Raw genomic sequence first — 25,740 nt, forward strand, 5'->3', positions numbered from 1 at the left:
GTATTCCACCTTCATATGTTGTACAAAAGAGAGAGAGAAACTGACCTGCAATGTCCCGTTTTCACCCAGTAACAAATTGGAAAATTCTCCATTCCAATTGCCATTCCAAGCTGGAGTGACAGAAGATGCAGTCTCATCTCTCACTGATATTATTTCAGAGACAGACACATTATTAATCCCACTCTCAGGGACAGTGTCACGCATTTAACCCTCTCTTGCATGTTGTACCCTCTGCAATTTTGCAGCTCAGGGCCCTTCTGTATTTCTCTCAGTGACCGAGAGTTTCACTCCGATTGAAATAAACTGGGACTGTAGCCGTCAGATATTAATCCGACACGGTCCCAGCAAATACACCGACTCCCACTTTCCTCCCATGTTTCTCCAGGATGAAATCCTCTCATTTCGAGGATTTCATTTTCACATCGTTCACCTGACGAAGGAGGAAGCCTCCGAAAGCTTGTGAATTTAAAATAAAATTGCTGGACTATAACTTGGTGTTGTAAAATTGTTTACAATTCTCCAGGATTGGTTGGAGGAATCCGGCCTCCAGATACGGAGTCACAAGTTTCTTTATCAGTAAAGGGACCAAGAATGAACAGAACCAATTGGCTCATTTCACAGCCGCCCACTTTATCTCTGAAAGACTCTTTTCCATCAAAAGATACCGAGAGAAACAGCAGGGATGGAAACATCTAGTTTAATCGTTAGAGATTGGAAAGTCAGCATCTGTTTCTGATTCTGGTGCCTGTTCCTGCACTGCCTGTGGACCCCATTCCCTCTGACCTTTCCCCCAGACCCACTTCCTTTGCTCAGACTCTGAAAAATTCCAATTGGGGAAAGTTTCCATCGATTTTTGTATTGGGAATTAAATCAGATATCTGCGCATGCGTGACGCAGCCCCGCCCCCAGCCCTGGTCGTCGTTGAACGGAAGAGCGCATGCGCGCTGCCCTCCCCCAGCTCGGCCTGTGGGCGCCATTCCCTCAGTGAGCGGAAGAAGATGGTTTAAAACAGCCGGGAATGGAGAGATCACGGCCCCCGGGGGAAGGGAGCAAAGAGCAGCCTCGTTACAGCAGCTCATCGCTTCGGGACCGTGTCCGCAGATGGGCTCAGAGATCGGCATTGAGTCCGGGGGAAGGTCAGGGGGAGTCCGGGGGCTGTTTGTAAGAGGCGGAGTGGGTCAGGAACTGGTCCCGGAACATGGAGTGAGCGGGGGAAGGGAGAGGTCATTCTCGGGCTGTGTGTGTACAGGGTGTGTCCAGGGTAAGGGAGACAGAATGGGAAGAACCTGCTATTTAAAATCATTGCTGCTTTCTCTCCCCAAATCAGTAGTGAATGTTCCTGGTTTAGTTCCAGTCTCACCCTGTTACTGGACAGTGAACAGTCAGGATGTGGGGAGTTATACAAGCAGTATCTATTGCAGGCATCAGGTGAGAAGTGTGAAGGACACATTTTAAACAGCGGTTGTTTGGTTTGGGGTGAACGGCTAGTCCCATGGGAGAGGAGTTGAGAAACCTGACCTGTACAAAGGTCCCTGCCCCATCGGGTAGTCCCATTCACGGATCAGTGCAGGGGTTGTGTTGTGTCTGGATGTCACTAAATTGTTATAAAATCGTCCAACACACCGGGTGTGCAGAAGCTGAGTGCTGCAGTACTGCAGTGGAGTCAGACATTGACACTGTTTGTATCACTGGTTTTCATTTGTGGATATTCAAAATGATCATTAACAGAGATATTAAACTGATCACTTTTGTATTTTCTACCTCACCTGTTCCTGAGTAATAAGAGATAATTTTCTTTCCACAGGCAAATCCTTGAAGGATCCAGAATAAATGTGATGTTTCCTCCACCCGAGGCAAAAGAAACAGTGCAGCCAGCTCCTTCTCACACACAGTAAGTACATTATCACACACACAGAGCACGGAGTCACAGACAGGTCATCAGTTCCACAGTCTCAGATAGCAGAAGTTGTCAGTACCACACTGATCCCAAGACCCAGAGACACATTTTCAATCCAACCATCAAACAGATACTGTTCCATTTCTCCCAAACTCAGTTCCGCTGACAGGGAAATACAAAAATCCCAGTCAAAATCACACTCTCAGATTGAAAGGCACTGTGTCAATCTCACAATTGGGCAACATTAAATACCAGATAGAAATCACACATGGTACCCGATTGAAAGGGACAGAATGAACCCCAATAATGTACCCTGAGATTCGAATTGAATACCACCCCACAACTCACAAATGTGAGTTTAATACATGCAGTATCCATTCGATTAATGTATCATGAGGTACAAACTGCAGACATGTCCAAAACTCATGTAGAGTATCAGACTGAGAAATGTTGTGACAGTCGAACCTGAAAAACAAATGAGAAACCAGTTTATAATACACATAGTATGAGATGTAAATACACAGTATCAATTCTATTAGTGCACACTGAGATACACATTACATACCAGTCCAAAAATCTCATACAATATTAGACTGAAAGGCACAGTATCGATTACAATAGTACAGACTGAGCTGCACATTATATACCAATTCCAAAATCACTATATCAGTTTGAAATATATGTTATCATTCACAATAGTACACAAAGATATTGATTTAATAGTAGTCCAAAAAGCACACAAATTATCTGATTAAAAACCTCCAGCACCAAATCCTAAAGTATATCCATATTTACCAATTAAATGAAAAAAACTATTTAAACATGAAGATATTAAAGCTGCAGTATTGAACACCATAATGTAATCTGAGACAATAATTATAGACAGATGCAGAATAAATCTCACACTCTTATGGTACCAATGTTGACAGAGAATGTATCCCAAACTCTCATAATGTACCAGAGACTGGCAGATAAAGTATGAATCCCACACTCACACAGCATCAGAGACTGTATATAACAAATGAATCGCAAACTCAAACACACTACTGACAAGATACACAATGAATCCCACACAGTATCACGGACTGAGAGATACAAAATGAATCTCTCAGTCACCTACATTAGGGCAGGCTGAGTTACAAATTAGGGACCAGTCCACAAATCTCAGTGTCAGATTGAAAGATACAGTACCAATTCCATTAGTGCAGACTGAGCTACATATTAATTACCAATACAAAAGACCAATGCAGATTCAGACTGAAATATACAGTATTCCATTTATGCAGACTGAGCAACACATTGTATATAAGTTCAACATGTCACCATGTCAGTTTGGAAGATACACTGTATCACAATTGTGTTCACATTGATGCAGATTTAATCGTAGCCAAAAAGTGCAGTGATTCTCTGATTATAACCTACAGCATCACATTTTAACGTATATAATTACTTACCACTTAAACACTGGGAAAAATTATTTATACATTTATGTATTAAAGATACAGGTTTGAATGCCATGCTGTGAAATGAGATACAAATTAGATACAGATAAAGAATGAATCTCATACTCAGATCCAGTGCCAGAGACTGACATAAAGAATGAATCCCTCACTCATACAATGTACCACTGACTGACAGATACAAAATGAATCCCACACTAACATACAGTAGCACAGACTGACAGATAAAGTATATATATCACTCATATACAGTATCAGAGATTGATGGAAATGGAATGAATGTCTCACTCACATGCAGCACCAGACACTGACAGATATGGAATTAATCCCAAATTCACACATGGTGCCAGAGACTGACAGGAACAGAATGAATCTCATTCAGATACAGTACAAGGGGCTGACATATATAGAATGAATCCCACACTCACACACAGTACCACAGGCTGACAGAATCAGAATGAATCACAAAGTACCACAGTCAAACAAATACAGAATGAATCTCTAAGTCAAATCACTGCAGACTGAGTTACACACAACATGCCAGTCCAAAAATCTTCGTGTCAGATTGAAAGATAATGTATCAATTCCATTAGTACAGACTGAGCCAAACATTATATAGCAGTCCAACACTGTCAGACCATATCAGACTCAAAGATACAACATCAATTCCATTAGCATGTACTGAGCTACATGTTACACACCAGTCCAAAAATCTCATACAGTAACAGACTGATAGATACATTATCAATTCTATTAGTGCAGGCTGAGATATATATTACATTCCAGTCCAAAAATCTCAGTGTCAGACTGAGATACAGAATTAATTCCATTATTATAGACTGAGCTACACATTATATACCAGTTAAATAATTTCACCATGGAGAGATTGAAAGGTACATTATCATTCACAACAGAGTTCAGAGATGAAGATGTAATACACTCACAAACATTGTTTGATTAAAGAAAATCCAAAAGTGTATCTATATTTACAAATTAAACACTTGATAAAAAACGGCATATACTTTAAAGTATTAAAGATATAGTTTCAAATACAATAATATAAACTGAAATAAGAACACAGAATGAATCCAGACTTGCACATTGTCTCAAAGACTGAATTATAGAATAAAACCCAGACTGAGATAAATTGGCTGAGACTGACAGATACAGAATGTATCCTAAACTCATATACAGTATCAGAGACTGACAGATACAGAATAAAGCCCACATTCACATGCAGCACCAGAGACAGACAGAAACAGAATGAATCCCACACTCACACACAGTACCAGAGACAGACAGAAACAGAATGAATCCCACACTCACACACAGTACCAAAGGCAGACAGATACAGAATAAACCCCATACTCATGTGCAGTACCAGATACAGACAGGTACAGAATAAACCCCACACTTATATACAGTATCAGAGACTGAAAAATACAGAATAAACCGCACACTCATATACAGCACCAGAGACAGACAGAAGCAGAATAAACCTGACACTCGCATACAGTACCCGTTACAGACAGATACAGAATAAACCCCACACACGTACAGTACCACAGACTGACAGGCACAGAATGAATCCCACACTCACACACAGTACCAGACACTGAAAGATACAGAATAATCCTCACATTCATATACAGTACCAGAAACAGACGAATAAAGAATAAACCCCACACTCATTTGCAGTACCAGAGACAGACAGATACAGAATGAATCCCAAATTCACACACAGTACCAGAGACTGACAGATACAGAATGAATCCCAAATTCACACAAGGTACCAGAGACTGACATACACTGAATAAACCCCACACTCATTTCCAGTACCAGAGACTGACAGATACAGTATATACCCCCCACTCATTTGCAGCTCAAGAGACTGACAGATACAGAATAAACCCCACACTCATATACAGTACGAGAGACTGATAGGCACAGAATGAATCCCACACACACACAGCACCAGAGACTGACAGATACAGAATAAACCCCACACTCATATGCAGCACCAGAGACTGACAGATACAGAATAAACCCCACACTCATATACAGTACCAGAGACTGACAGATACGGAATGTGTGAATTTGGGATTCACAGTATCGGAGACAGACAGATACAGAATAAACCCCAAACACATATACAGTATCAGAGACACACAATTACAGAATAAACCCCACACTGACACACAGTTCCAGAGACTGACAGATACAGAATAAACCTCACACTCATGTACAGTATCAGAGACTGACTTATACAGAATGAATCTTATACTCACACACAATACCAGAGACTGACAGATACAGAATAAAGCCCAACCTCATATACTGTACCAGAGACAGATAAATACAAAATAAACACCAAACACATCTACAGTATCGGAGATAGACAGATAGAGAATAAACACCACACTCACACACAGTACCAGAGACAGACACAGAATAAAAGCTACACTCACACACAGTACCAGAGACAGACAGATACAGAATAAAACCTACACTCACACACAGTACCAGAGACAGACAGGCACAGAATAAACCCCACACTCACACACAGTACCAGAGAGTGAAAAATACAGAATAAACACCAAACTCTTGTACAGGATCAGAGACTGACAGATACAGAATAAACCCCACAATCATGTAAAGTGCCAGGAAAAATTGTTTGGTTAGTGAGTGTCTGTAAATGAAGGAAACATGTTGTCTGGTAAGGGAGTGTCTATACATGAAGGAAAAACGGTGAAGGGTCAGGGAATATCTATAAATGAAAGAGAAATGGTGACAGGTCAGGGATTGTCGAAAATGAAGGTGAAATGGTTTCTGGTAAGGGAGTATTATAAATGGGAGAAGACATGGTGACAGGTCAGGGAGTGTCTAAAAATGAAGGCGAAATGGTGACGGGTGACGGAGTGTCCATAAAGGAGGGAGAAATGGTGACAGATGAGGCAGAGTCTGTAAATGATGGAGAAATGGTGACTTGTCAGAGGGTGTCTGTAAATGAAGCGGGAATGGTGACTGGTCCGGGAGTGTCTGTAAATGAAGGAGGAATGGTGATTGGTCCGGGAGTGTCTGTAAATGAAGGAGGAACGGTGATTGGTCCGGGAGTGTCTGTAAATGAAGGAGAATTGTTGACAGGTCAGGTAGTGTCGATATCTGAAGGAGAAACAGTGATGGGTCAGGGAGCGTCTATTAATGAAGGGAAATGCTGACGGGTCAGGGAGAGTTTGTAAATGAAGGAGAAATGCTGAAGGGTCAGGAAGCGTCTATAAACGTAGGAGAAATTGTGTTTGATCAGGGAATGTCTGAAAATGAAGGCGAAATGGTGACTGGTCAGGGGGTTTCTGTAAATGAAGGAGGAATGGTGATTGGTCAGGGGGTGTCTGTAAATGAAGGAGGAATGGTGATTGGTCAGGGGGTGTCTGCAAATGAAGGAGAAATGGTGACTGGTCAGGGGGTGTCTGTAAATGAAGGAGGAACGGTGAGTGGTCCGGGAGTGTCTGTAAATGAAGGCGAAATGGTGATTGGTCCGGGGGTGTCTGTAAATGAAGGAGGAACGGTGACTGGTGCGGGAGTGTCTGTAAATGAAGGCGAAATGGTGACTGGTCAGGGGGTGTCTGTAAATGAAGGAGAAATGGTGAGTGGTCCGGGAGTGTCTGTAAATGAAGGCGAAATGGTGATTGGTCCGGGGGTGTCTGTAAATGAAGGAGGAACGGTGATTGGTCCGGGAGTGTCTGTAAATGCAGGAGAATTGTTGACAGGTCAGGGAGTGTCGACATCTGAAGGACAAAAAGTGATGGGTCAGGGAGTGTCTATTAATGAAGGGACATGCTGACGGGTCAGGGAGAGTTTGCAAATGAAGGAGAAATGCTGAAGGGTCAGGTAGCGTCTATAAATGTAGGAGAAATTGTGTTTGATCAGGGAGCGTCTGAAAATGAAGGAGAAATTGTGATCGGTCAAGGAAAATCTTTAAGTGAAGGAGAAATGGTGACTGGTCAGGGAGAGTCTTTTGCCAAAATTGGGAGATATCACAGATGGACGGCATACAGGCAGCTATGGGGAGGGACATTGTGTGGAAATGAGGGGCAGAGCATATACACACAGCCAGAGTCAACATATTCAGGAGAGGAGAGGGGAATCAGTGAGTGTGGAACTGAATCCAACCAGAGTCAGCAACTTCAGGGGAGGAGAGGGAGGGGAACCAGTGAGTGTAGAACTGAACCCAGTCAGAGTCAGCACCTTCAGGGGAGGAGAGGGAGGGGAACCACTGAGTGCAGAACTGAACCCAGTCACAGTCGGGATCTTCAGGAGAGAGAGAAAACTTAAATAGAAGGAAAAATGTTGGAGGTGGTGCGATGGGTTTGGGTTCCAGCAGAGGGAGGAGGGTGAGTGTGTGGGACGGGGATTTACAGTCTGGGGGAATGAGCGGGAAGAATGTTCCACAGGAACTGGAATTGCCTGTTCTGAATTTCTATCCTGTATTCACAGTGAGGACTTTTGTTATCTCCTTTTACAGGGTATTACAAGGGGCGGATTTGCAGACGAGAAACTCAAACCAAACATCACGTCAAGATCTGACTCCATTCACCAGCACCTGAAGATTATCGGCCTTAAAATATAGGAGAAATGTTGATCTGTTCTATCTGTGGAAAAGATTTCAAACATCACTGTGACTGCAATAGCAGCGAGACACACACACCCGATTGAGAGTGTTCCAGTGCACTGACTGTGGGAAGAGCTTTCACCAGTTACACAGCCTGAAGAAGGACACCCGCACCATGGAGAAACCGTGGAAATGTGGGGACTGTGGGAGGGGATTCAGTTACTCATCCCGGCTGGAAACACATCGACGCAGACACACTGGAGAGAGGCCGTTCACCTGCTCCGTGTGTGGGAGCGGATTCACTCAGTCATCCCACCTCACTGAACATCAACTTGTTCACACTGATAAGAGACTTTTTAAATGTTCTGTCTGTGAGAAGAGCTTTAAAAGAAAAAGTGATCTGCTGACACACCAACGCACTCACACTGGGGAGACGCCGTTCACCTGCACTAAGTGCGGGAAGGGATTCACTCAGTCATCCAACCTGCTGACACACCAGCGAATTCACACTGGGGAGAGGCCGTTCACCTGCTCCGTGTGTGGGAGCGGATTCACTCAATCTTCCCACCTCATTGAACATCAGCTTGTTCACACTGATAAGAGACTTTTTAAATGCTCTGTCTGTGAGAAAAGCTTTAAAAGAAAAAGTGATCTGCTGACACACCAACGCACTCACACTGGGGAGAGGCCGTTCACCTGCTCCGTGTGTGGGAAGGGATTCACTCGGTCATCCAGCCTACTGACACACCAGCGAGTCCACACTGGGGAGAGGCTGTTCACCTGCTCCGTGTGTGGGAAGAGTTTCACTCGATCATCCCACCTGCTGAGACATCAGCAAGTTCACACTGGTGAGAGGCCATTCACCTGCTTCATATGTGGGAAGGGATTCGCTCAGTCATCCACCCTGCTTACACACCAGCGAGTTCACACAGGGCAGAGGCCGTTCACCTGCTTCATATGTGGGAAGAGATTCACTCAATCATCCACCCTGCTGACACACCAGCGAGTTCACACTGGGGAGAGGCCATTCACCTGCTCCGTGTGTGGGAAGGAATTCACTTGTTCATCCGGCCTCATTGAACACCAACTTGTTCACACTGATAAGAGACCCTTTCAATGTTCTAACTGTGAGAAGAGCTTTAAAAGAACTTGGGATCTGCTGAGACATGAACGTATTCACACTGGGGAGAGGCCGATCACCTGCTTCGTGTGTGGGATGGGATTCACTCAGTCTTCCCACCTGCTGAGTCACCAGCGGGATCACATGTGACTGCAGGGGTTGGATTCTGCTGTTATTGCTGATGTTAATCACATCCAGGACTGAACCATGTTCATTCTGACAGTTGGGGTTTGTTTCTGATGTTAAACTCCAGCCCAGTTAAAGGGATTATTAATATTCTGTACAAGTGTCAAATTAATCAGCTTTCTTTCAAACACAGTGTGTCCAGTCCTTGATATCTTGATGATAAGAGAAGCAGTTTGAGGACTCATGATGAAGTGAGTGGAATCCATCTTAGAACTGAGTTCCTCCACCATTTTAAAAGATGGATCTACAAATGTCCAACTCTGACAGGACAGAAAATTCTATTATATCACACGGTCCACTTCAATCAGGCTGAGCAGATTTCCACTACCCTTGTGTGGGAAAGAGTTTCCTGATTTCAATCCAAGACACCCGAGCTCTAAATTTAAGTTTATGTCCTCTTGTTCTGGATTCACCGACGAGAGAAAATAGTTTCTATTTCGACCCTATCGAATCCCTTTATAATTTTAAATATCTGGATCAGATCACCCCTCAACCTTCTAAACTCAAGGGAATGCAAACCAAGTTTATGCAACCGGTCCTTATAATTGAACCCTTCAAGCCCCAGTGTCATTCTGGTGAATTTGCACTGTACCCCCTCCAACGTCAATATATCCAATATGTCCCAGCACTGACTGTGTGTATAACAGGACTGAGTGTCCCAGCACTGACTGTGTGTAGATCAGGATTGAGTGTCCCAGCACTGACCGTGTGTATTCACAGGACTGAGTGTCCCAGCACTGACTGTATGTTTAACAGGACTGAGTGTCCCAGCACTGAATGTGTGAAGAACAGGACTGAGTGTCCCAGCACTGACTGTGTGTATAACAGGACTGAGTGTCCCAGCACTGAATGTGTATAACAGGACTGAGTGTCCCAGCACTGACTGCATGTATAACAGAACTGAGTGTCCCAGCACTGAATGTATTGAAAAAGGACTGACTGTCCCAGCACTGACTGTGTGTATAACAGAACTGAGTGTCCCAGCACTGACTGTGTGTATAACAGGACTGAGTGTCCCAGCACTGACTCTGTGTATAACAGGACTGAGTGTCCCAGCACTGACTCTATTGAAAAAGGACTGACTGTCCCAGCACTGACTGTGTGTATAACAGAACTGAGTGTCCCAGCACTGACTGTGTGTATAACAGGACTGAGTGTCCCAGCACTGACTCTGTGTATAACAGGACTGAGTGTCCCAGCACTGACTGTGTGAAAACAGGACTGAGTGTCCCAGCACTGACTGTGTGTATAACAGAACTGAGTGTCCCAGCACTGAATGTGTGTATAACAGGATTGATTGTCCCAGCACTGACTGTGCGTATAACAGGACTGAATGTCCCAGCACTGAATGTGTGTATAACAGGACTGAATGTCCCAGCACTGACTGTATGTATAACAGGACTGAGTGTCCCAGCACTGACTGTGTGTGTAAAAGGACTGACTTTCCCAGCAATGACTGTGTATAACAGGATTGAGTGTCCCAGCACTGACTGTGTGTATTCACAGGACTGAGTGTCCCAGCACTGACTCTGTGTGTAACAGAACTGAGTGTCCCAGCACTGACTGTGCGTATAACAGGACTGAGTGTCCCAGCACTGACTGTGTGTATAACAGGACGGAGTGTCCCAGCACTGACTGTGTGTCTAACAGGATTGAGTGTCCCAGCACTGACTGTGCGCAGAGTGTAGATGGTGTGTGGGAGGAGATAAATGGGTGGGTTCGATTCCATGATAGGTTGGAGTGACATGGGGTTGTCGGTGGAGATAAATCGGTTGGAGGAGGTTACAGAGATATGGAGAGGGCGAGGACCATGGAGGGATTTGAAAACGAGGTCGAGGGTCTTAAAATCGAAGCTTTGTCGGACCGGGTGCCAATGTAGTAAAACATGAACAGAAACTTACGGTTCACTGCCCGGCAGACAGGTGGGGAAGACATTGATGTCCGCGGGGGAACAGTCAGGGTCACAGCAGCAGTTGAGGTCGCAGACTCCGCCAGTCAGGTCACAGGTACAAATGGGAACGGCTGGAACAAGACACACACAGTGAGATCTTACAACAGAGCACGGACGGTCTCAAAGACCACCTCCCTCCCTTGTCTGAATCCACGATCACCGTCTTCACCATCTCCCAAAATCAATCTGCAGACTTATCCTCCCACTGCTTTCTACTCACCGAATTACAGCTTCCAGATACCCAGCACAACCCACTTAATAAATAATAATAATTATGAGGAGAGAATAGAGAAGCTGGGATTACTCTCTTTGGAGCAGAGAAGGTTCAGGGGAGATTTACCAGAATGGTCCCGGGGATGAGGGACTTCAGTTACCGGGAGAGACTGGAGGAGCTGGGATTGTTCTCCTTCGAGCAGAGACGGTTAAGGGGAGATTTAATGGAGTGGTTGAAAATGAGGAGGGGTTTTGATGGAGTCGATGGGGAGAAACTGTTGCCACTGGCGGGAGGGTCGGTAACCAGAGGACACAGATTGAAGGGAATTGGGAAAAGAGCCAGAGGGAGATGAGGAGAATGTTTTTAGGCAGCGAGTTGTTCTGATCTGGAATTCACTGCCTGAAAGGGCGGTGGGAGCAGATTCAATAATAACTTTCAAAAGGGAATCGGGTCAATCCTTGAAGGGGGGAAATTTGCGGGACTGTGGTGAAAGAGCAGGGGGAGTGGGACTAATGGGATCGCTCTTTCACAGGGCCGGCACAGGCGCGATGGGCCGAGCGGCCTCTCCCTGTGCTGTTTGATTCTCGCTCACTTTTGGGCTCCGACCCACGGCCCGTTTGACGGGGAGGCGGGAGAGTGACTCCCCCCCGAGCCCAGCTCGACACCGGTCGCTGACAGAGTGGAGATTCACGGGGCCCACAGGAGGCCCCGAGTAACTCCGCCCGCCACCCCTCTCAGGCCACTCCCCGGTGCGGGCCCTCCCTCTGTCGGTCCCTCCCCCGCCCACAGCAGCGCCCGTCCACCCACCGTCCTTGGGCCGCAATCATCATCCTCCCGGCGCGGGCCTGTTGCTGAGGCAACGCGGCGCAAGGACGTCAGCGCGGTAAGGTGAGTGACGCTGTTGCGTGATGCGTGTTACGTGGTGGGAGGAGTCAGCCCGGGGTCGTGGGGGATGGGGGTGGAGGTGGTGAGAGCTGTCAATCAAAGGGCCCGGAGTGAGCACTCACTGCGCAAAGGGTTTGGAGAATTTGTTCAAAAATGCAAAATCTGCAATGATGAAATTAAAATATAAAGATACAAAAAAGGGAAATAATTGCAAATTAAATAACCTGAATTAAAAACAGAAACTTCCAAACTCATATAAGGCTGATGGTCTGGGTCCTCCCGCCACTATTAGTCTTCTCGACCTGGGGCAGAGGATGAGCAGAATGATTGAATGTAACTTTTTAATGCAGAGGGCGCTGGATGGATGGAATGGACCAGCGAGGGCGGCAGTGGGGCCTGATTATATGAGCAAATTCCAGAGAGTTGGCGAAATACCTGACAGCAGTACCTTGGGATATGACAGACTAGGAATTGGGACCTTTAAATTTTGGATATGTGCAGTAGCTTTTCGTGATTGGTGCACCTGGACACCCAAATCCCTTTGCTCCTCCACAGCCCCTAGTTTCTCATCATTAAGAAATTAATCCTAATTCTCACCTGGTCCTGCAATAGATGTTCTTTTTATAACTCGCCACATCTTTACTGTCCGGTTGTGTTTCCACTGTTCACTGTCCAATAACAGCACACACTGTGAGACTGGAACTTTTAAAAAAATATTTCAAGATATACTTTATTTCATAAAATTTATGGATACACACAGTTCAATGTAAATACCACAATTGCAATTCAAAACAATAGAATAGATATCATACACGCTACGATTCCGTTATTACAATTGAAAATATAGAACATATTTTCAAATACATGCTGAACAATACAAGGTAAAATGGCCTTACAAGGTCGTCTTTCCCCATAGAGCCTTTGGGCAGGCCGCACCTTACTTCAGTGCTTCCCACAGCACCGACTCCTGGGCCTTGGATCGTGAACAGCTCCTTCAGCTGGAAGACCAGCTGGTTTTAGGAAGACCATCGGGCCTCCTTCACCGAGCTGATGGCCTTCCAGCAGCAGTTCATATCTATCTGGAGGTGCATCCCAGGGAACTGCCCACAGAGCACTGCATCCTGTGTTACCGAGTTGTTGGGGGTGAACCCCCACTTCGACTCCACGGTAGAGGGATCCTGTCTCTATGGAGGGGCGGGGGGTTATCACCTTTTACCTGAATACATGGATCGATTCGCTCACATTCATGCCAGTGTTTGGCAAACAGTGTGTGATGTGCTTCACACACCTGTCGAACTTTGGGATCAGAGACGTAGGGGGTAATTTCACCTTCACTGCTTGGGCGGTAAACTGACGGAGAAAGTAAAATCGGGCCTGTTCTATAAGGGGCGGGTGATCCGCTCTTTCAGTTCAGCCCCCAGCGATGGTGAAATTTTCCCTCCACGTGTTGTGAACCGGTGCAGTTTGAGACAATGGACCAGCTTGTGGGCTTCGAAGATTAATACTCGGGCGTAGGTCAGGAAAGGTGTGGCCGATTTTAAGTATCCCCGCCTGGCGGAAATGGGGTGGTAGAGGCTAGTAAATGGTGTCAGGTCACTTACCGCCCCTTTAACGTTGGAGTTCCTGCCTCCACCACCGTGGGTCGGGTCCTGAGAAGAGCGGCCGGAGCAACACCCACCTGTTTCCGGTCAGACCACGTGTAATATGTAAATCAGAGTATTATGACGTACACGGGACACCACATAATGTTAGTTACAAATGGGTGGAGGAGCCGCCCTTTCGATGGGCATTGAGTGATCCAGAACACTGAGAAGTTTATTTGTAACTCATATTTTGTGTGGCGAGGAGGAGCATTAGAGCTTTCCCTTGGCCTGCTGCGGCCGTGAGAAATCTCCCGCCTCCTGATCGTCTCAGAAATGTATCATGAGGTTTCCTTATAAATCTGTGTAACCAGGCCCAGCCTCATGTCCCATTAAACTCCCTGCAGTGAGTAAACATTGCTGCCCAGCAGCTCAGAGAGGAAACGATCTTCGGAACTCCCCACTGGAGTTTGAAATTACATTAATATTTTACCAGCTAGTAACGGTCTGGGTGTTGATCCATTATTATTCTGTTCTGGTCAAAACAAATGTCCCAATGAACAGGACGCTGTCTGACCCTGACAGCTCACCCTCAGTCCATCACACTGGGCAGTCTGTATGATGGGAAATAATCATCAATCGAAAAGGAGGATTTGATTTTATTCATTTCACGATTAAACATTAAATATTGAAATCATATTATTTCCAGAATAAAAAACAGCAAACAGTTTCATGTTAGAATCACATCTTTGTATCATTTCACAACACCGCATTTGTCGCGTAAGATATGATTCCTCTCTGGTATTTCCAAATGTATTTAAATGATTGGTTTAATATCAGTTACTTTCGTGAATTCATTTATGTCAATGGATGGTAAAATCAGGCGCGGTGAATAACGGGCGCCCGATCCGTCACAGCCCGTCTCACGCCACCGACAAACGTGAAAATCCACTCTCATTGACTTTTTGTTTAATTTCAGTTGAAAAGACTTCAGACGTTTCTATGATTTAACTAATGTAACAATTAGATTCAGTGGGTATTTCACCCCGTTCTTCAGCTCCTCTCTGAATTTAGTCTGGGTCACAGCATAAATACACGTGTTGGTGCAGGAACTGAGAAGTTGAAGCATGAATCCGGCTGACTCAATGTCACTGACTGTATAGTACTGGGTATTTGTTGTATACAGAGAGATAACATAAAAAACGAGTGTGCTCCATAACAATATAAAACTGCCTGATATACTGAAGAGTAAAATGATGGATTTCCTTCGGTTCTCCATCTCTGGATCCTTGTGATTCTCGACATTGCTGCGGCCCCGGAGTCCCCTGCGGACTCTATTGGCCGCTAAAATGTGGCTGACGGTGAGAACATTGAACAGCAAAATCAGAATGAATGGCAGACAAGGAGTTGAAACAACAGTAAACAAGACAAACGCTACCCATGCGGGTGAAGTGAAAAAGTTCGGTTTCAAGACACAACCCCGGGGTACATTGTCCATTATATATTCCGGATCAAATACAAAGTACCAGGGAATGTTTAGTAAACAGCTCAGCGCACTCACCACCCCGATAACAGCAGCCGCCGTTTTCTCGGTGCAATATTTTGTTTTCAGCTTCTGACAACTAATGGCCACAAATCGATCAAAGGTGAAAGCCACTGTGAGCCAGACAGAAATCTCGGTGGTTGCAAAAGTCAGGAAGTCAATGACCGAACACACGGGAGTAATTCCCAGGAATGAATTTGGGAAATAAATCAGTCCAATCCATTTCAATATCGGATCAGTGATAACGACCAGGAGATCGGCCGCCGCCATTCCCACCAGGTAGCAAGTGATACATTTGGAGAGTCCGCACTTTCCTCGGGACAGGATCACAATCGCCACCAAGTTAACTGTAAAAGAGAGAGAAAAGAAGCAGAGAAATTACTGATCAGACCTGGAGCGAAAGCAGCAGTTTGAGAGGATCTGGGGTGAAATTTCCAGCTTTGTTGCTGCATCAAACGGTGGAAACTGATTCACTGACCTGGGCAGCGCTTTCGGACAGAGAAATGTTTTTAAACACAATGATCAATAATGAATTGGGAAATTGATACAGAGAGTGAATAAAGTGAGCACCAGATCCACTGGAAGGGCCGAGTGAGAGGACAGTGCCGTTGGGGAAGGGAGGAGGGATTTAAACATCGGGATTCCAACAGGTTAAATCCGGATTTGGGCTCCAGATGGACGGGAAAGTGAGCGAGGGACGAGAAGGTGAGGGGACAGGGGGAGGTTTGTTGCTCTGGGTGGAGAGAGCCGACTGGGGCTGGCACAAAACGGGAAAGACCGTGATCCGTGGGGGTGAGTTTGAGGCTTCGGACTGGATTAGAAGAGGCGACTGGAGGCCGAGCGAGCGAGTGCGTTTGGGAGGGAGACCAAGGAAAAGGACATGTATGAGCTGGAGGGGAATCAGTAGCAGATAGTTAGGGAAAGCGAATGAACTGAGGGAACGGAAGAGGAAACGGAGGATTCGATGCCGTGGGAGGAGAGGCTGGGATTCACAAGGAGAGACTGCAGCAGAGTGTTAGAGGAAATCTAATCTAAAGGTCCAGCTCACACAATCCAATTATTGAATTCAACCATTAATTTATGTGGTTATTAGTGTCAATGAACTGTTCGTTGGTTACATAATGTGTTCAATAAATTTTCTTTGCATAAACTAAAATTACATTAAAATACAATCATTGAATTCGCTTCGTTCTTTATTGAATAAAACTGACACATAGCTTCTAGAATACAATATCCTCATAATTCAATTCGATCAAGAAATCACTGATCCTATTCTTTAGATACATTTCAATTATGTTTATTTATTCAATCAGTAAACAAGTGAAAGGAACATTCACATAAACAGACCTAATACTGATAGTGATAAACACACCCGGAGAGAATACAATAAAACTCTCACAATCTGACAACATCCTGATAAAAAGTTCAAGTCACATTTCCACTTCATAATTGTACTGGAAGTTTCAGCAGTTCATTCTGATGAATTATTCACACCGCTGCTGCTCTGTCTCTCTCCCATCTTTCTCCTTCTCTGACTGTGTATCTCTCTCCTTGTCTCTCTTTTTCTATTGTTCCTTCTCCCCCTATCTCTCGTTTTCCTGCTCAGTTTCTTTCTCAATCGCTCCTCTCTATTTCTCCGCACTCTCTCTACTCTCTTCCTCAATGCCCCTTTTCACATCCGAGTAAATCCGAACATCCTGCGCCTGCTTTCCCTTCACCAGCCCCTTGTTCAAACGATCTTGTTCTTAGTGTCAGTTTGTTCAATGGTGAAGCCTCTGTGAACAGTTTAATGTTTCTACAGATCATCCCGTTCTCCACCTGTTCACCTACACTGTTCACTTCACCTACAATGCAAGGAATAAACAGAATTGAAACCCTCTTCCAGACACACCTCACAATAATTGAAATTCCTTCTCCTGAATTATAAAGTACAGCGTTCGATGGCGGCATTGTTCAACGAACAAAACGCCGACATCACCGCTGCCACTTATAATCCACGGATAAATAGAAAGGCTCCTGATTCCAACAGATAAAGTGCAAACTGATACAACATAACCTCAAAACATTGCATTTTACAGTGAATTCATCGACAGTGAAGCAGAGAATGAGATGTGAAAGAATCAGCAACAAACTCAGTTCAGTAGCCAGACATCTGAAGCGGTGTCAGATACACACACAATGAAATTATCTTTCATAACAGTGATACCCAATAAATACATTGAAATCCCAGTTAAACTGTACCATGTTATCGGGGAGGGAGGACATTGCGCCGCCTCCTTGTGACACCGAGACCGTGAGCTGTCTCATTATCAATCACTGAAAACACATTGATGACAAAATATTCCAGGACAGGTTAGTTCCACAACATGAAACTGTTCACAGCTCCTGATGGTCTGAGACCAGCTCTTAGCCCAGACACCCGATTCCAATACATTCAGGACAGAGAATAATCCAGTAACAATGCCAGGGTTAGATATACAAGATCATAAGGCATACAATGCAGCTGCTATAAGACAACAATAGCAGAGACTTAGGACAATCGATCAACTGATAGAACAGAACAGTCCACTGTGTAATACACGATGGGAGAAAAATAATGCCAAATACAGCAGCAGAGTTAATACCGATTTAGACCATGAACAGCTGAGATAATGGCTTACCTGGAACTCCAACGGCTGCAAGGACAGGATAATAAATACATTCTATCTGATACATTATTGAATATCCCATTTCTGTGAGAAGCAGTAATGTCTGTTGGCCTGGAAACCGCAGCTCCGGCAGGCACTCTGTGTGGATTCATTACAGCGATCCCTGATTTATACAGGGGGTAAATCTCCACTGACACGGTTATACCCCTGATCATTGCTATTAGTTACAGTCATTTGAACAAACACATTTCTTCAGCAGCTTTGCCCAAATGTAAGTGATGACGTGGATATATCACAAACATCTCAAAGTTCAGAACCTTGTCTTAATGAGACCTCTCTCAGGAATAAAGTTAAAAGCTGTGCTCAGAAAGGACTGGTCCAACAACAATGAGCGGCTTCATTTACAGTTTTCATATAATTGTATTGACCATGTTCACTCCTGCCGATTCATTTATAAATTTTACAGATTTCTCCACATTGTGCATTGAATCCAGGGACACAAGCAGAACCGTTTCACTCTGTTCCTGCAGTTTCCCAGTTACAATATGAATTTTGAGTCTCTGACACGAAGACAGCCTCTAAAAGAGACACCATCCTTTCAGGCATTGCTTAACAACACTCCGTGTGAAAAATATTCTCATTTCCCCTCTAGTTGTTTTGACAATTATTTTAAACCTATGACCTCTGGTTAACAATCCAGTTGCCAGTGCAAACAGTTTCCCCTATTTGCCCGATAAAAAACCCTCATTATATCGAACACCTCGATTAGGTCTTCCCTTGACCCTCTCTGATCTAAGGAGAACAATCCCAGCTTCTCCAATCCCTCCACATAACTGAAGTCCCTCATCCCTGGCATCACCCAGGTAAGTCTTCTCTGTACCCTGTCCAAGGCCTTGACATCCTTCTTAAAGTGTGGTGCCCAGTGTTGTACACAATACTCCAGCTGAGACCTAACCAGTGATTTGTAAAGGTTTAACATGACTTCCATATTTGTGTATTCAATGCCCTTATTTACAAACGCATGCATCCCATACGCTTGCTTAACCGCCTTATCAACTTGCCCTGCAACTTTCAAAGATTTGTGAATTTGCGCTACCAGGTCCCTCTGCTCTTCCACCACCCTCAAAATAGTACATTGAGTTACAACGAAACTACAGCACTGAAACAGACCATTCGGCCCAATTGATTTATGCCAGCCTTTATGCTCCACATGAGCCTCCTCCCTCCCATAATCTAACCCGACCAGGATACCCTATTCCTTTCTCCCTCTTGTGCTTATCTAGCTTCCCCTTAAATGCATCTACGTTATTTGCCTCAACTATGTGATGGCGTATTCCACATTCTTACCACTCTTTGGGTGAAGAAGTTTCTCCTGAATACCGTATTGGATTTATTAGTGACTGTTTTATATTTATGACCTCTAACTATGGTCTCCCTCACAAGTGGAAACATTTTCTCCACGTCTACTCTATCAAAACCTATCATTAACTTGAAGACCTCTGTCAGGTCACCCCTCAGTCTTCTCTTTTCTAGAGTAAAGAGATCCATCCTGTTCAGCCTTTCCTGATAAGGATAACCTCTCAGTTCTGGTATCATCCTTGTGAATCATTGTTGCACCCTCTCCAATGCCTCTCTGTGCTTCCTATAATATGGAGCCCAGACTGTTTACAATAATGCAAGTGTGGCCTAACCAAGGCTCCGCACAAGTTTAACATAATTCTTTGATTATCAATTCTATCCCTCTAGAATTGAACCCCAGTGCTTGATTTGCCTTTTTTCTAACCTGCGTCACTACTTTTAGTGATTTGTGTATCTGTAGCCCAATAGTTTATTAAAATTTCAAACTATTCTTTATTTCATAAAATTTAAGAATACATACATTTCAATGTAAATGTCACAATTACCGTTCAAAACATTACAATACAGATCGTACAAGCTGTGACCTCATTATTACAATTCAACACACAGTACATATCTTCTAATACATGCTGTACAATACAAGGTGAAATGCCCTTACAACGTTGCCTTTCCCCATAGAGCCATCCCGTAGGCAGCACCTCGCTTCTGTGCGTCCCTCAGCACCAAATCCTGGACGTTGGAGAGTGCCAGTCGGCAACACTCGGTCATGGGCAGCTCCTTCAGCTGGAAGACCAACTGGTTTCGGGCGGACCAAAGGGCCTCCTTCACCGAGTTGATTGTCTTCCAGCAGCAGTTGATACCTGTCCCGGTGTGTATCCCGCGGAGCAGCTCTGGAGCACAGTGTTCTGTGTTACTAAGGTGTTGGGGATGAACCGGGGCAGATACCAACTCATGTCTCGCCACAAATTCTGCACAAAGGGGCAGCCCACCAGGACATGGACGATGCCCTCCTCCTCGCCGCAGCCTCAAGGGCAGCTTGCTGTGGTGCTGTGATTAGATCAGCGTTGGACGGACCACACTGGGAGATCCTTTCTCACCACCATCCAGGCTACATCCTGGCGCCTGTTGGTCAGTTCAGGCGACGAGACGATCTGCCAAATGGCATCGAACGTCTGGTCGGGGAACTGCCCGATCGGATCCACCCTTCCCTTTACTTGCAGGACTCCTAGAATGTTCCGTGCTGACCACTGTCTGACGGTCTTGTGGTCTTCAGGAACGTCCCCGACTGGTCCAGCTCGACGGAACGTCCTGCATCTGCTCGGCCAGCGTGGCCAGACCCAGCCTTCTCAGTGTGGTGGACTGGTAGAAACTCAGCATGTAGTGACACTTGGTATTTTTATGTACTCGGGATCTACACATATCCCGAGGCAGCCACACACAAAAGTGGCCATCAGCATCAGAGCGGCGTTGGGGACACCCTGCCCCCTTTCCCTGGGGGCTTGTACATGGGTTTCCTGCGGACGTGTTCTACCTTGGACCTCCAGACAAAGTGGTGGATAGCTCTGGCGACTGTGACGGCGGATCAGCGGGGAATGGGCCAGACCCTGGCCACGTGGAGCAACACTGCGAGTACCTCACACCTTATCACCAGGTTCCTGCCAGTTATGGAGAGGGAGCGCCCCATCCACATACCAAGCTTGTGTTTGGTGTTGGCGACCCGCTCCTCACAGTTCTTGGTGCAGGTCAGGGGTCCCTCGAACCAGATCCCCAGCACCTTCAGGTAGTCGGACCTGACGGTGAAGTGGAAAAGGGACCGGGCATCCCACCTGCTGAAGAACATGTCCTCACTCTTATTTCGTTCACTCTGGCACCCGAGGCCAGCTCAAAACGATGGCAGACGCCCACCAGCCTGTGTACCGACCGCTGATCGGAGCAGAAAACAGTGACATCGTCCATGTACAGGGAAGCTTTAATCTGAGAGCCTCCACTGGCTGGAATCGTCAACCTTCTGATACCTGTGTCCTTCCTGATGGATCTGGCAAACGGTTTCAAACAATATACGAACAAGTCCGTGGAGAGAGGACAACCCTGCCTGACTCTGGATCTAATCAGAAAGCTCTCTGACTCCAACCTGTTGATTCGGACTGCCCGATGGATGTCAACGTAGAGCAGTCGAATCGAATTGCGGATTCCCTCCCCAAAACCCATCATGTACGTCTGGGATATTCTGTCGAAGGCCTTCGCCTGATCCAGGCTGATGAGGCAGGTGTTCAACCCCCTGTCCTGCACAAGGGCGATCGTATCCCTGGGCGCCGCCAGGCTATCAGTGATCTTCCTGCCGGGTACAGTACAGGTCTGATCAGGGTGGATCACCTGTTCCAGAGCAGACTCGAGCCTGTGGGGGATGACCTTGGACAGAATCTTGTAGTCGACATTTAGGAAGGGAATGGGTTGCCAATCTTTGTAAATTCCCTTTGTCTCTCTCTCTCGCCTTCTGAACACCTTTGAGGATGAAGAAGCTCTTGATATTGGCCTTGATCATTTCCCACCGGTGCACCATGGAGTCGAAAAGGGGTTTCACGGTCCTCCAACCTGTTTAATCCCTCTTTCGTTCCTCGATGTTCTCCGTGGTCAACAGTCTCAAGTTCAGCTTCCAGATCCCCCTGCCCACCCTCTGGTCCACCTGCGATTGGCAGTCGGCCAGTAGGAGGCAGTGGTGAGAGAGGAACACCGGCTGGACGTCGATGGATCTGACCTTGAGCGTTGGGGACACAAATGGGAAGTCCATCCTGGACCGGACGGACCCGTTTGGCCTGGACCACGTGTATCTTTGCGGTGCTCCACCTGAAGAGATGCTGAAGACGTTGCAATGCCGTTACTATTGACTGTGTTCAGCACTTTTGTCCGTCCGAGGCACTTAGTTTCACTCAATCCACATTATCTTATGTCAAGGTCCGACGCCGCAGTCGCCAGTTTATAAGATCGATTCAGACTCGACACCAATAGTTACGATTAATCCTTTATTGAATGTAAGCAACTATCAATACACACAATTTTTCAGGCCATATTATTACTCAGAAGGACATGATACTAACCTTTATGCTTGCTTTGGACAGAAGCTGTACCCTCGGGTGGCTGCTTATCCGTCTCTCTCTCTCGCCGTCTTGTCCTTCTATAAATTCAAATGTAAAACTAGAATTCTTTATACCGCTCATTTCATGCAAACTCTCCTTTATCTTTATTTGTTATTCACATTCCTTGACACCTATCAGAACTGCTCATGGTCTGTGCGGACTCAAGACCCCTATATCTCGACATGCTCAAGGTCTACATATTCTCAATTCATTCTCAACACATTCTTAACACATTCACAATGTCGTCTATTATCTTCTGCAAAATGCTTGAACCCTGCAGTGTAAACAGTTTCCAGCATCACCTCGCTCAGTCTGACCTTCTGAATTCTGGTTAAGTTTTAACTCGGCCATTTCATGATCCTCAGCGACTATCCTCCGATTCCCAGCGATCTTATGTTTATAAGCGGGTGCTGTTTATGCATTAAGATGCCTAATGTAAACGTGAGTGGTTTCTCTGGTTTATATTTTGAAAACTCCTAATCTAAATGTGTGCTTTACATGCTAAAAATGCCCAATCTTACACCAAGGTGTCTTTCGCCTCTCTCCCACCCGCCACCCACGGAAAGATGAATCATCTGAGGCTCCACAGCATTAAATTGTCCCGGAGCAAGACTTCATCTCACGGCCCCCTCAAGAGCTCAGCTCATAGCAGCCCCCGACTGACCGGAATGTGTGACGGTGCAATGTCGAGCGAACAATCGCAGTTCTCGGTCCTGTTTGTCGCTCTGTCATTCATACAACTCACTTTATGATTCAGAGGTTGGAGTTCAGCGGACAGGCATTCAGACTACACAGAGGTGAGAATAGGTTGGATGTTAGGCGGTTCTTCATTTCCCAGCGATCAGTGAGTCTCTGGAATGCATAGCCGGCTGGTGTGGTGGGTGCTGACTCTCTCTCTGCCTTCTTGAGGGATCTGGACCGGTTCTTGACTGGGACAGAAATCGCATCATTTAGAAGGTGAATGGTTTTACAGTTAACCTACACATGGTTAATGTCATATCCTGGACTGGTTTCGATCACCTGAAGATGTCGGGGAAGAATTTTCCAGAAATTGGCCCTGTACTTTTTTCTGGTTTGTAACCGCTCCCAGAAGATTACATGTTTCCGGTGGGTGGGGCGGGTGGTGTCGGTAGGAAGTGTCCAGTCACGATGCTCCGGGCATGTGGGACAGGATTGATGAACCAGCTGGTCTTTTCCTGACCATCATGTCCGTCAGTAACCTCAGCTCGTCAAGGTGTTTTTTGTGAAGTGAACTTTAAACACAAACTCACAGCTGGCCCTTTATAGTGAAATGAGACTCAATGCTCTCCGCGCCTCACCTTACCCTCCTCTGAAGCAGGAGGACTCGAAATATTCTTGCCGGCCTCTGCTACAATGTGCCTGAGCATTTCTAGTCCCGTCCAACCATAATCGAAGTGACTGATAACGGGAGCGTTCGAAAAATGCGTCCTGAAATAGGAAGGATGGCTACAGCACGGTTCAAGGAGTCTCTCCCCACTTTCCCAGCCTTTCTTCTCAACTCCCCCTTTCTCATTAGACTAAGTGCCGAGGCCTGGTTTCTTCCGTTCACCCACAGTTGTATCAGGTCCGCATACTTCACCTTTAATTGTCTGGTTGCAGCAGAAAACTAGACGATTTTAAGCCCAGTATACAAAGTGTCAGCACCCACCACACCAACCGGCAATGCATTCCAGAGACTCACTACTCTCTGGGAAATGAAGAACCGTCCAACATCCAGACTATTCTTACCTCTGTGTGGTCGAAACGCCTGTTCCCCGCTCCTCCCCAAACTTTGAAACTGGAAATAATCCATCACGTGGCAGACCCACCATGGGTGGTCTCATAAAATGAGGATAATCCGTTCTTCTTTCCTTGGTTAGCTGCTTGTTTCATCTCGGGGTGTAGCTCAGTGGTAGAGCGCATGCTTCGCATGCATGAGGTCCTGGGTTCAATCCCCAGCATCTCCAAATACATTTTTCATCAGAATTATGCACGGAAAGGCGAATCGCGCTTTCTGAGCGCAGCGAGTTCCAACTTCTGAGGCTCCACAAGCATCAAATTGTCTCGGAGCAGGACTTCATCTCACGGTCCCCTCAGCAGCTCAGCTCACAGCAGCCGCCGACTGACCGGAATGTGTGACAGTGCAATATTGAGCGAGCAGTCCCAGCTCTTGTTTGACGCTGTGTCATTCATCCATCTCACTTTATGATTCAGAGGTTGGATGTCAGCCTCGTCACTGACCATTAGCAAGTGTATTTTTTAAATTTCCGCTGACGTTTTTTTTGGAAAGTTCGAAGTAAAGAGGAGCAGAAACCCCGTGAACTGAAGCAGAGGTTGAACACGGTGAGCACCTGGAACGACTGGGCATCTGGTTGTCCGGGAGAGACAGAGCGGAAAGCACACGTTTTTATTCTAAAGTTGAAGAGGCTTTGCTGAGGGGATGTAGCTCAATAGAAGAGCGCATGCTTTGCATGTATGAGGTCCAGGATTCAATCCCCGCCATCTCCAAACGCTTTATGTTTCGAATTTTGAAAAGACCCTCTTGTCCTCACCTCACCTTCACACACAAGGACAGGAAAGGGTTTCTTCACCTCGAGAAAAACCGAACGCTCTGCACACGATAAAATTCAATGGAAGCACGCACGCGCATTTGAAATGGCTCCCATCCCGGGGCTGGAGAGCGGGCCCAGTAATAATAACAGAGAAAATCGGATCACGAGTCGGACATTCGGCCCTTCGAACCTGCTCCGCCATTATATATGATCATGGCTGATCCTGCATCTCAATACCATATTCCCGCTCTCTCTCCATACGCTTTGATGCCTTCTGTGTGCAGAAATCTATCTTTCGTAAATGTATTCAGTGACTTGGCCTCCACAGCCTTCATTGATAGAGAATTCCACAGGTTCACTACCCTCTGAGTGAAGAAATAGATTATTCCCAGTTTCACAGATTGGGGAGGAGCAGCGGACAGGCATTCACACTACACAGAGGTGGGAATAGGCTGGATGTTAAGCGGTTCTTCTTTTCCCAGAGAGTACTGAGTCTCTGGAATGCATTGCCGGCTGGTGTGGTGGGTGCTGACTCTTTGCCTTCTGGATGGATCTGGACCAGTTCTTGACTGGGGCAGAGATCGCATCATATAGAAGGTGAG

General features: G+C 45.8%; 2 protein-coding genes across 2 annotated transcripts in view; one reads left to right on the forward strand and one right to left on the reverse strand.

The window, feature by feature from the left end:
• The window catches only part of LOC137316682 (zinc finger protein 850-like), a gene marked incomplete at its 5' end in the record, with an annotated part of 239,239 nt that overhangs the window by 185,002 nt on the left and 28,497 nt on the right, over positions 1-25,740 (reverse strand). The window lies entirely within an intron of this gene.
• Positions 1,701-9,400, forward strand: LOC137316715 (zinc finger protein 229-like). The gene is made up of 2 exons (XM_067980564.1): positions 1,701-1,891; positions 7,880-9,400. The coding sequence occupies exon 2, from the start codon at positions 8,142-8,144 to the stop codon at positions 9,234-9,236; it is 1,095 nt and encodes a 364-aa protein (XP_067836665.1). The 5' UTR covers positions 1,701-1,891; positions 7,880-8,141; the 3' UTR covers positions 9,237-9,400.

Source organism: Heptranchias perlo, unplaced genomic scaffold (assembly GCF_035084215.1).
Source record: "Heptranchias perlo isolate sHepPer1 unplaced genomic scaffold, sHepPer1.hap1 HAP1_SCAFFOLD_60, whole genome shotgun sequence".
Lineage (NCBI taxonomy): Eukaryota > Metazoa > Chordata > Chondrichthyes > Hexanchiformes > Hexanchidae > Heptranchias > Heptranchias perlo.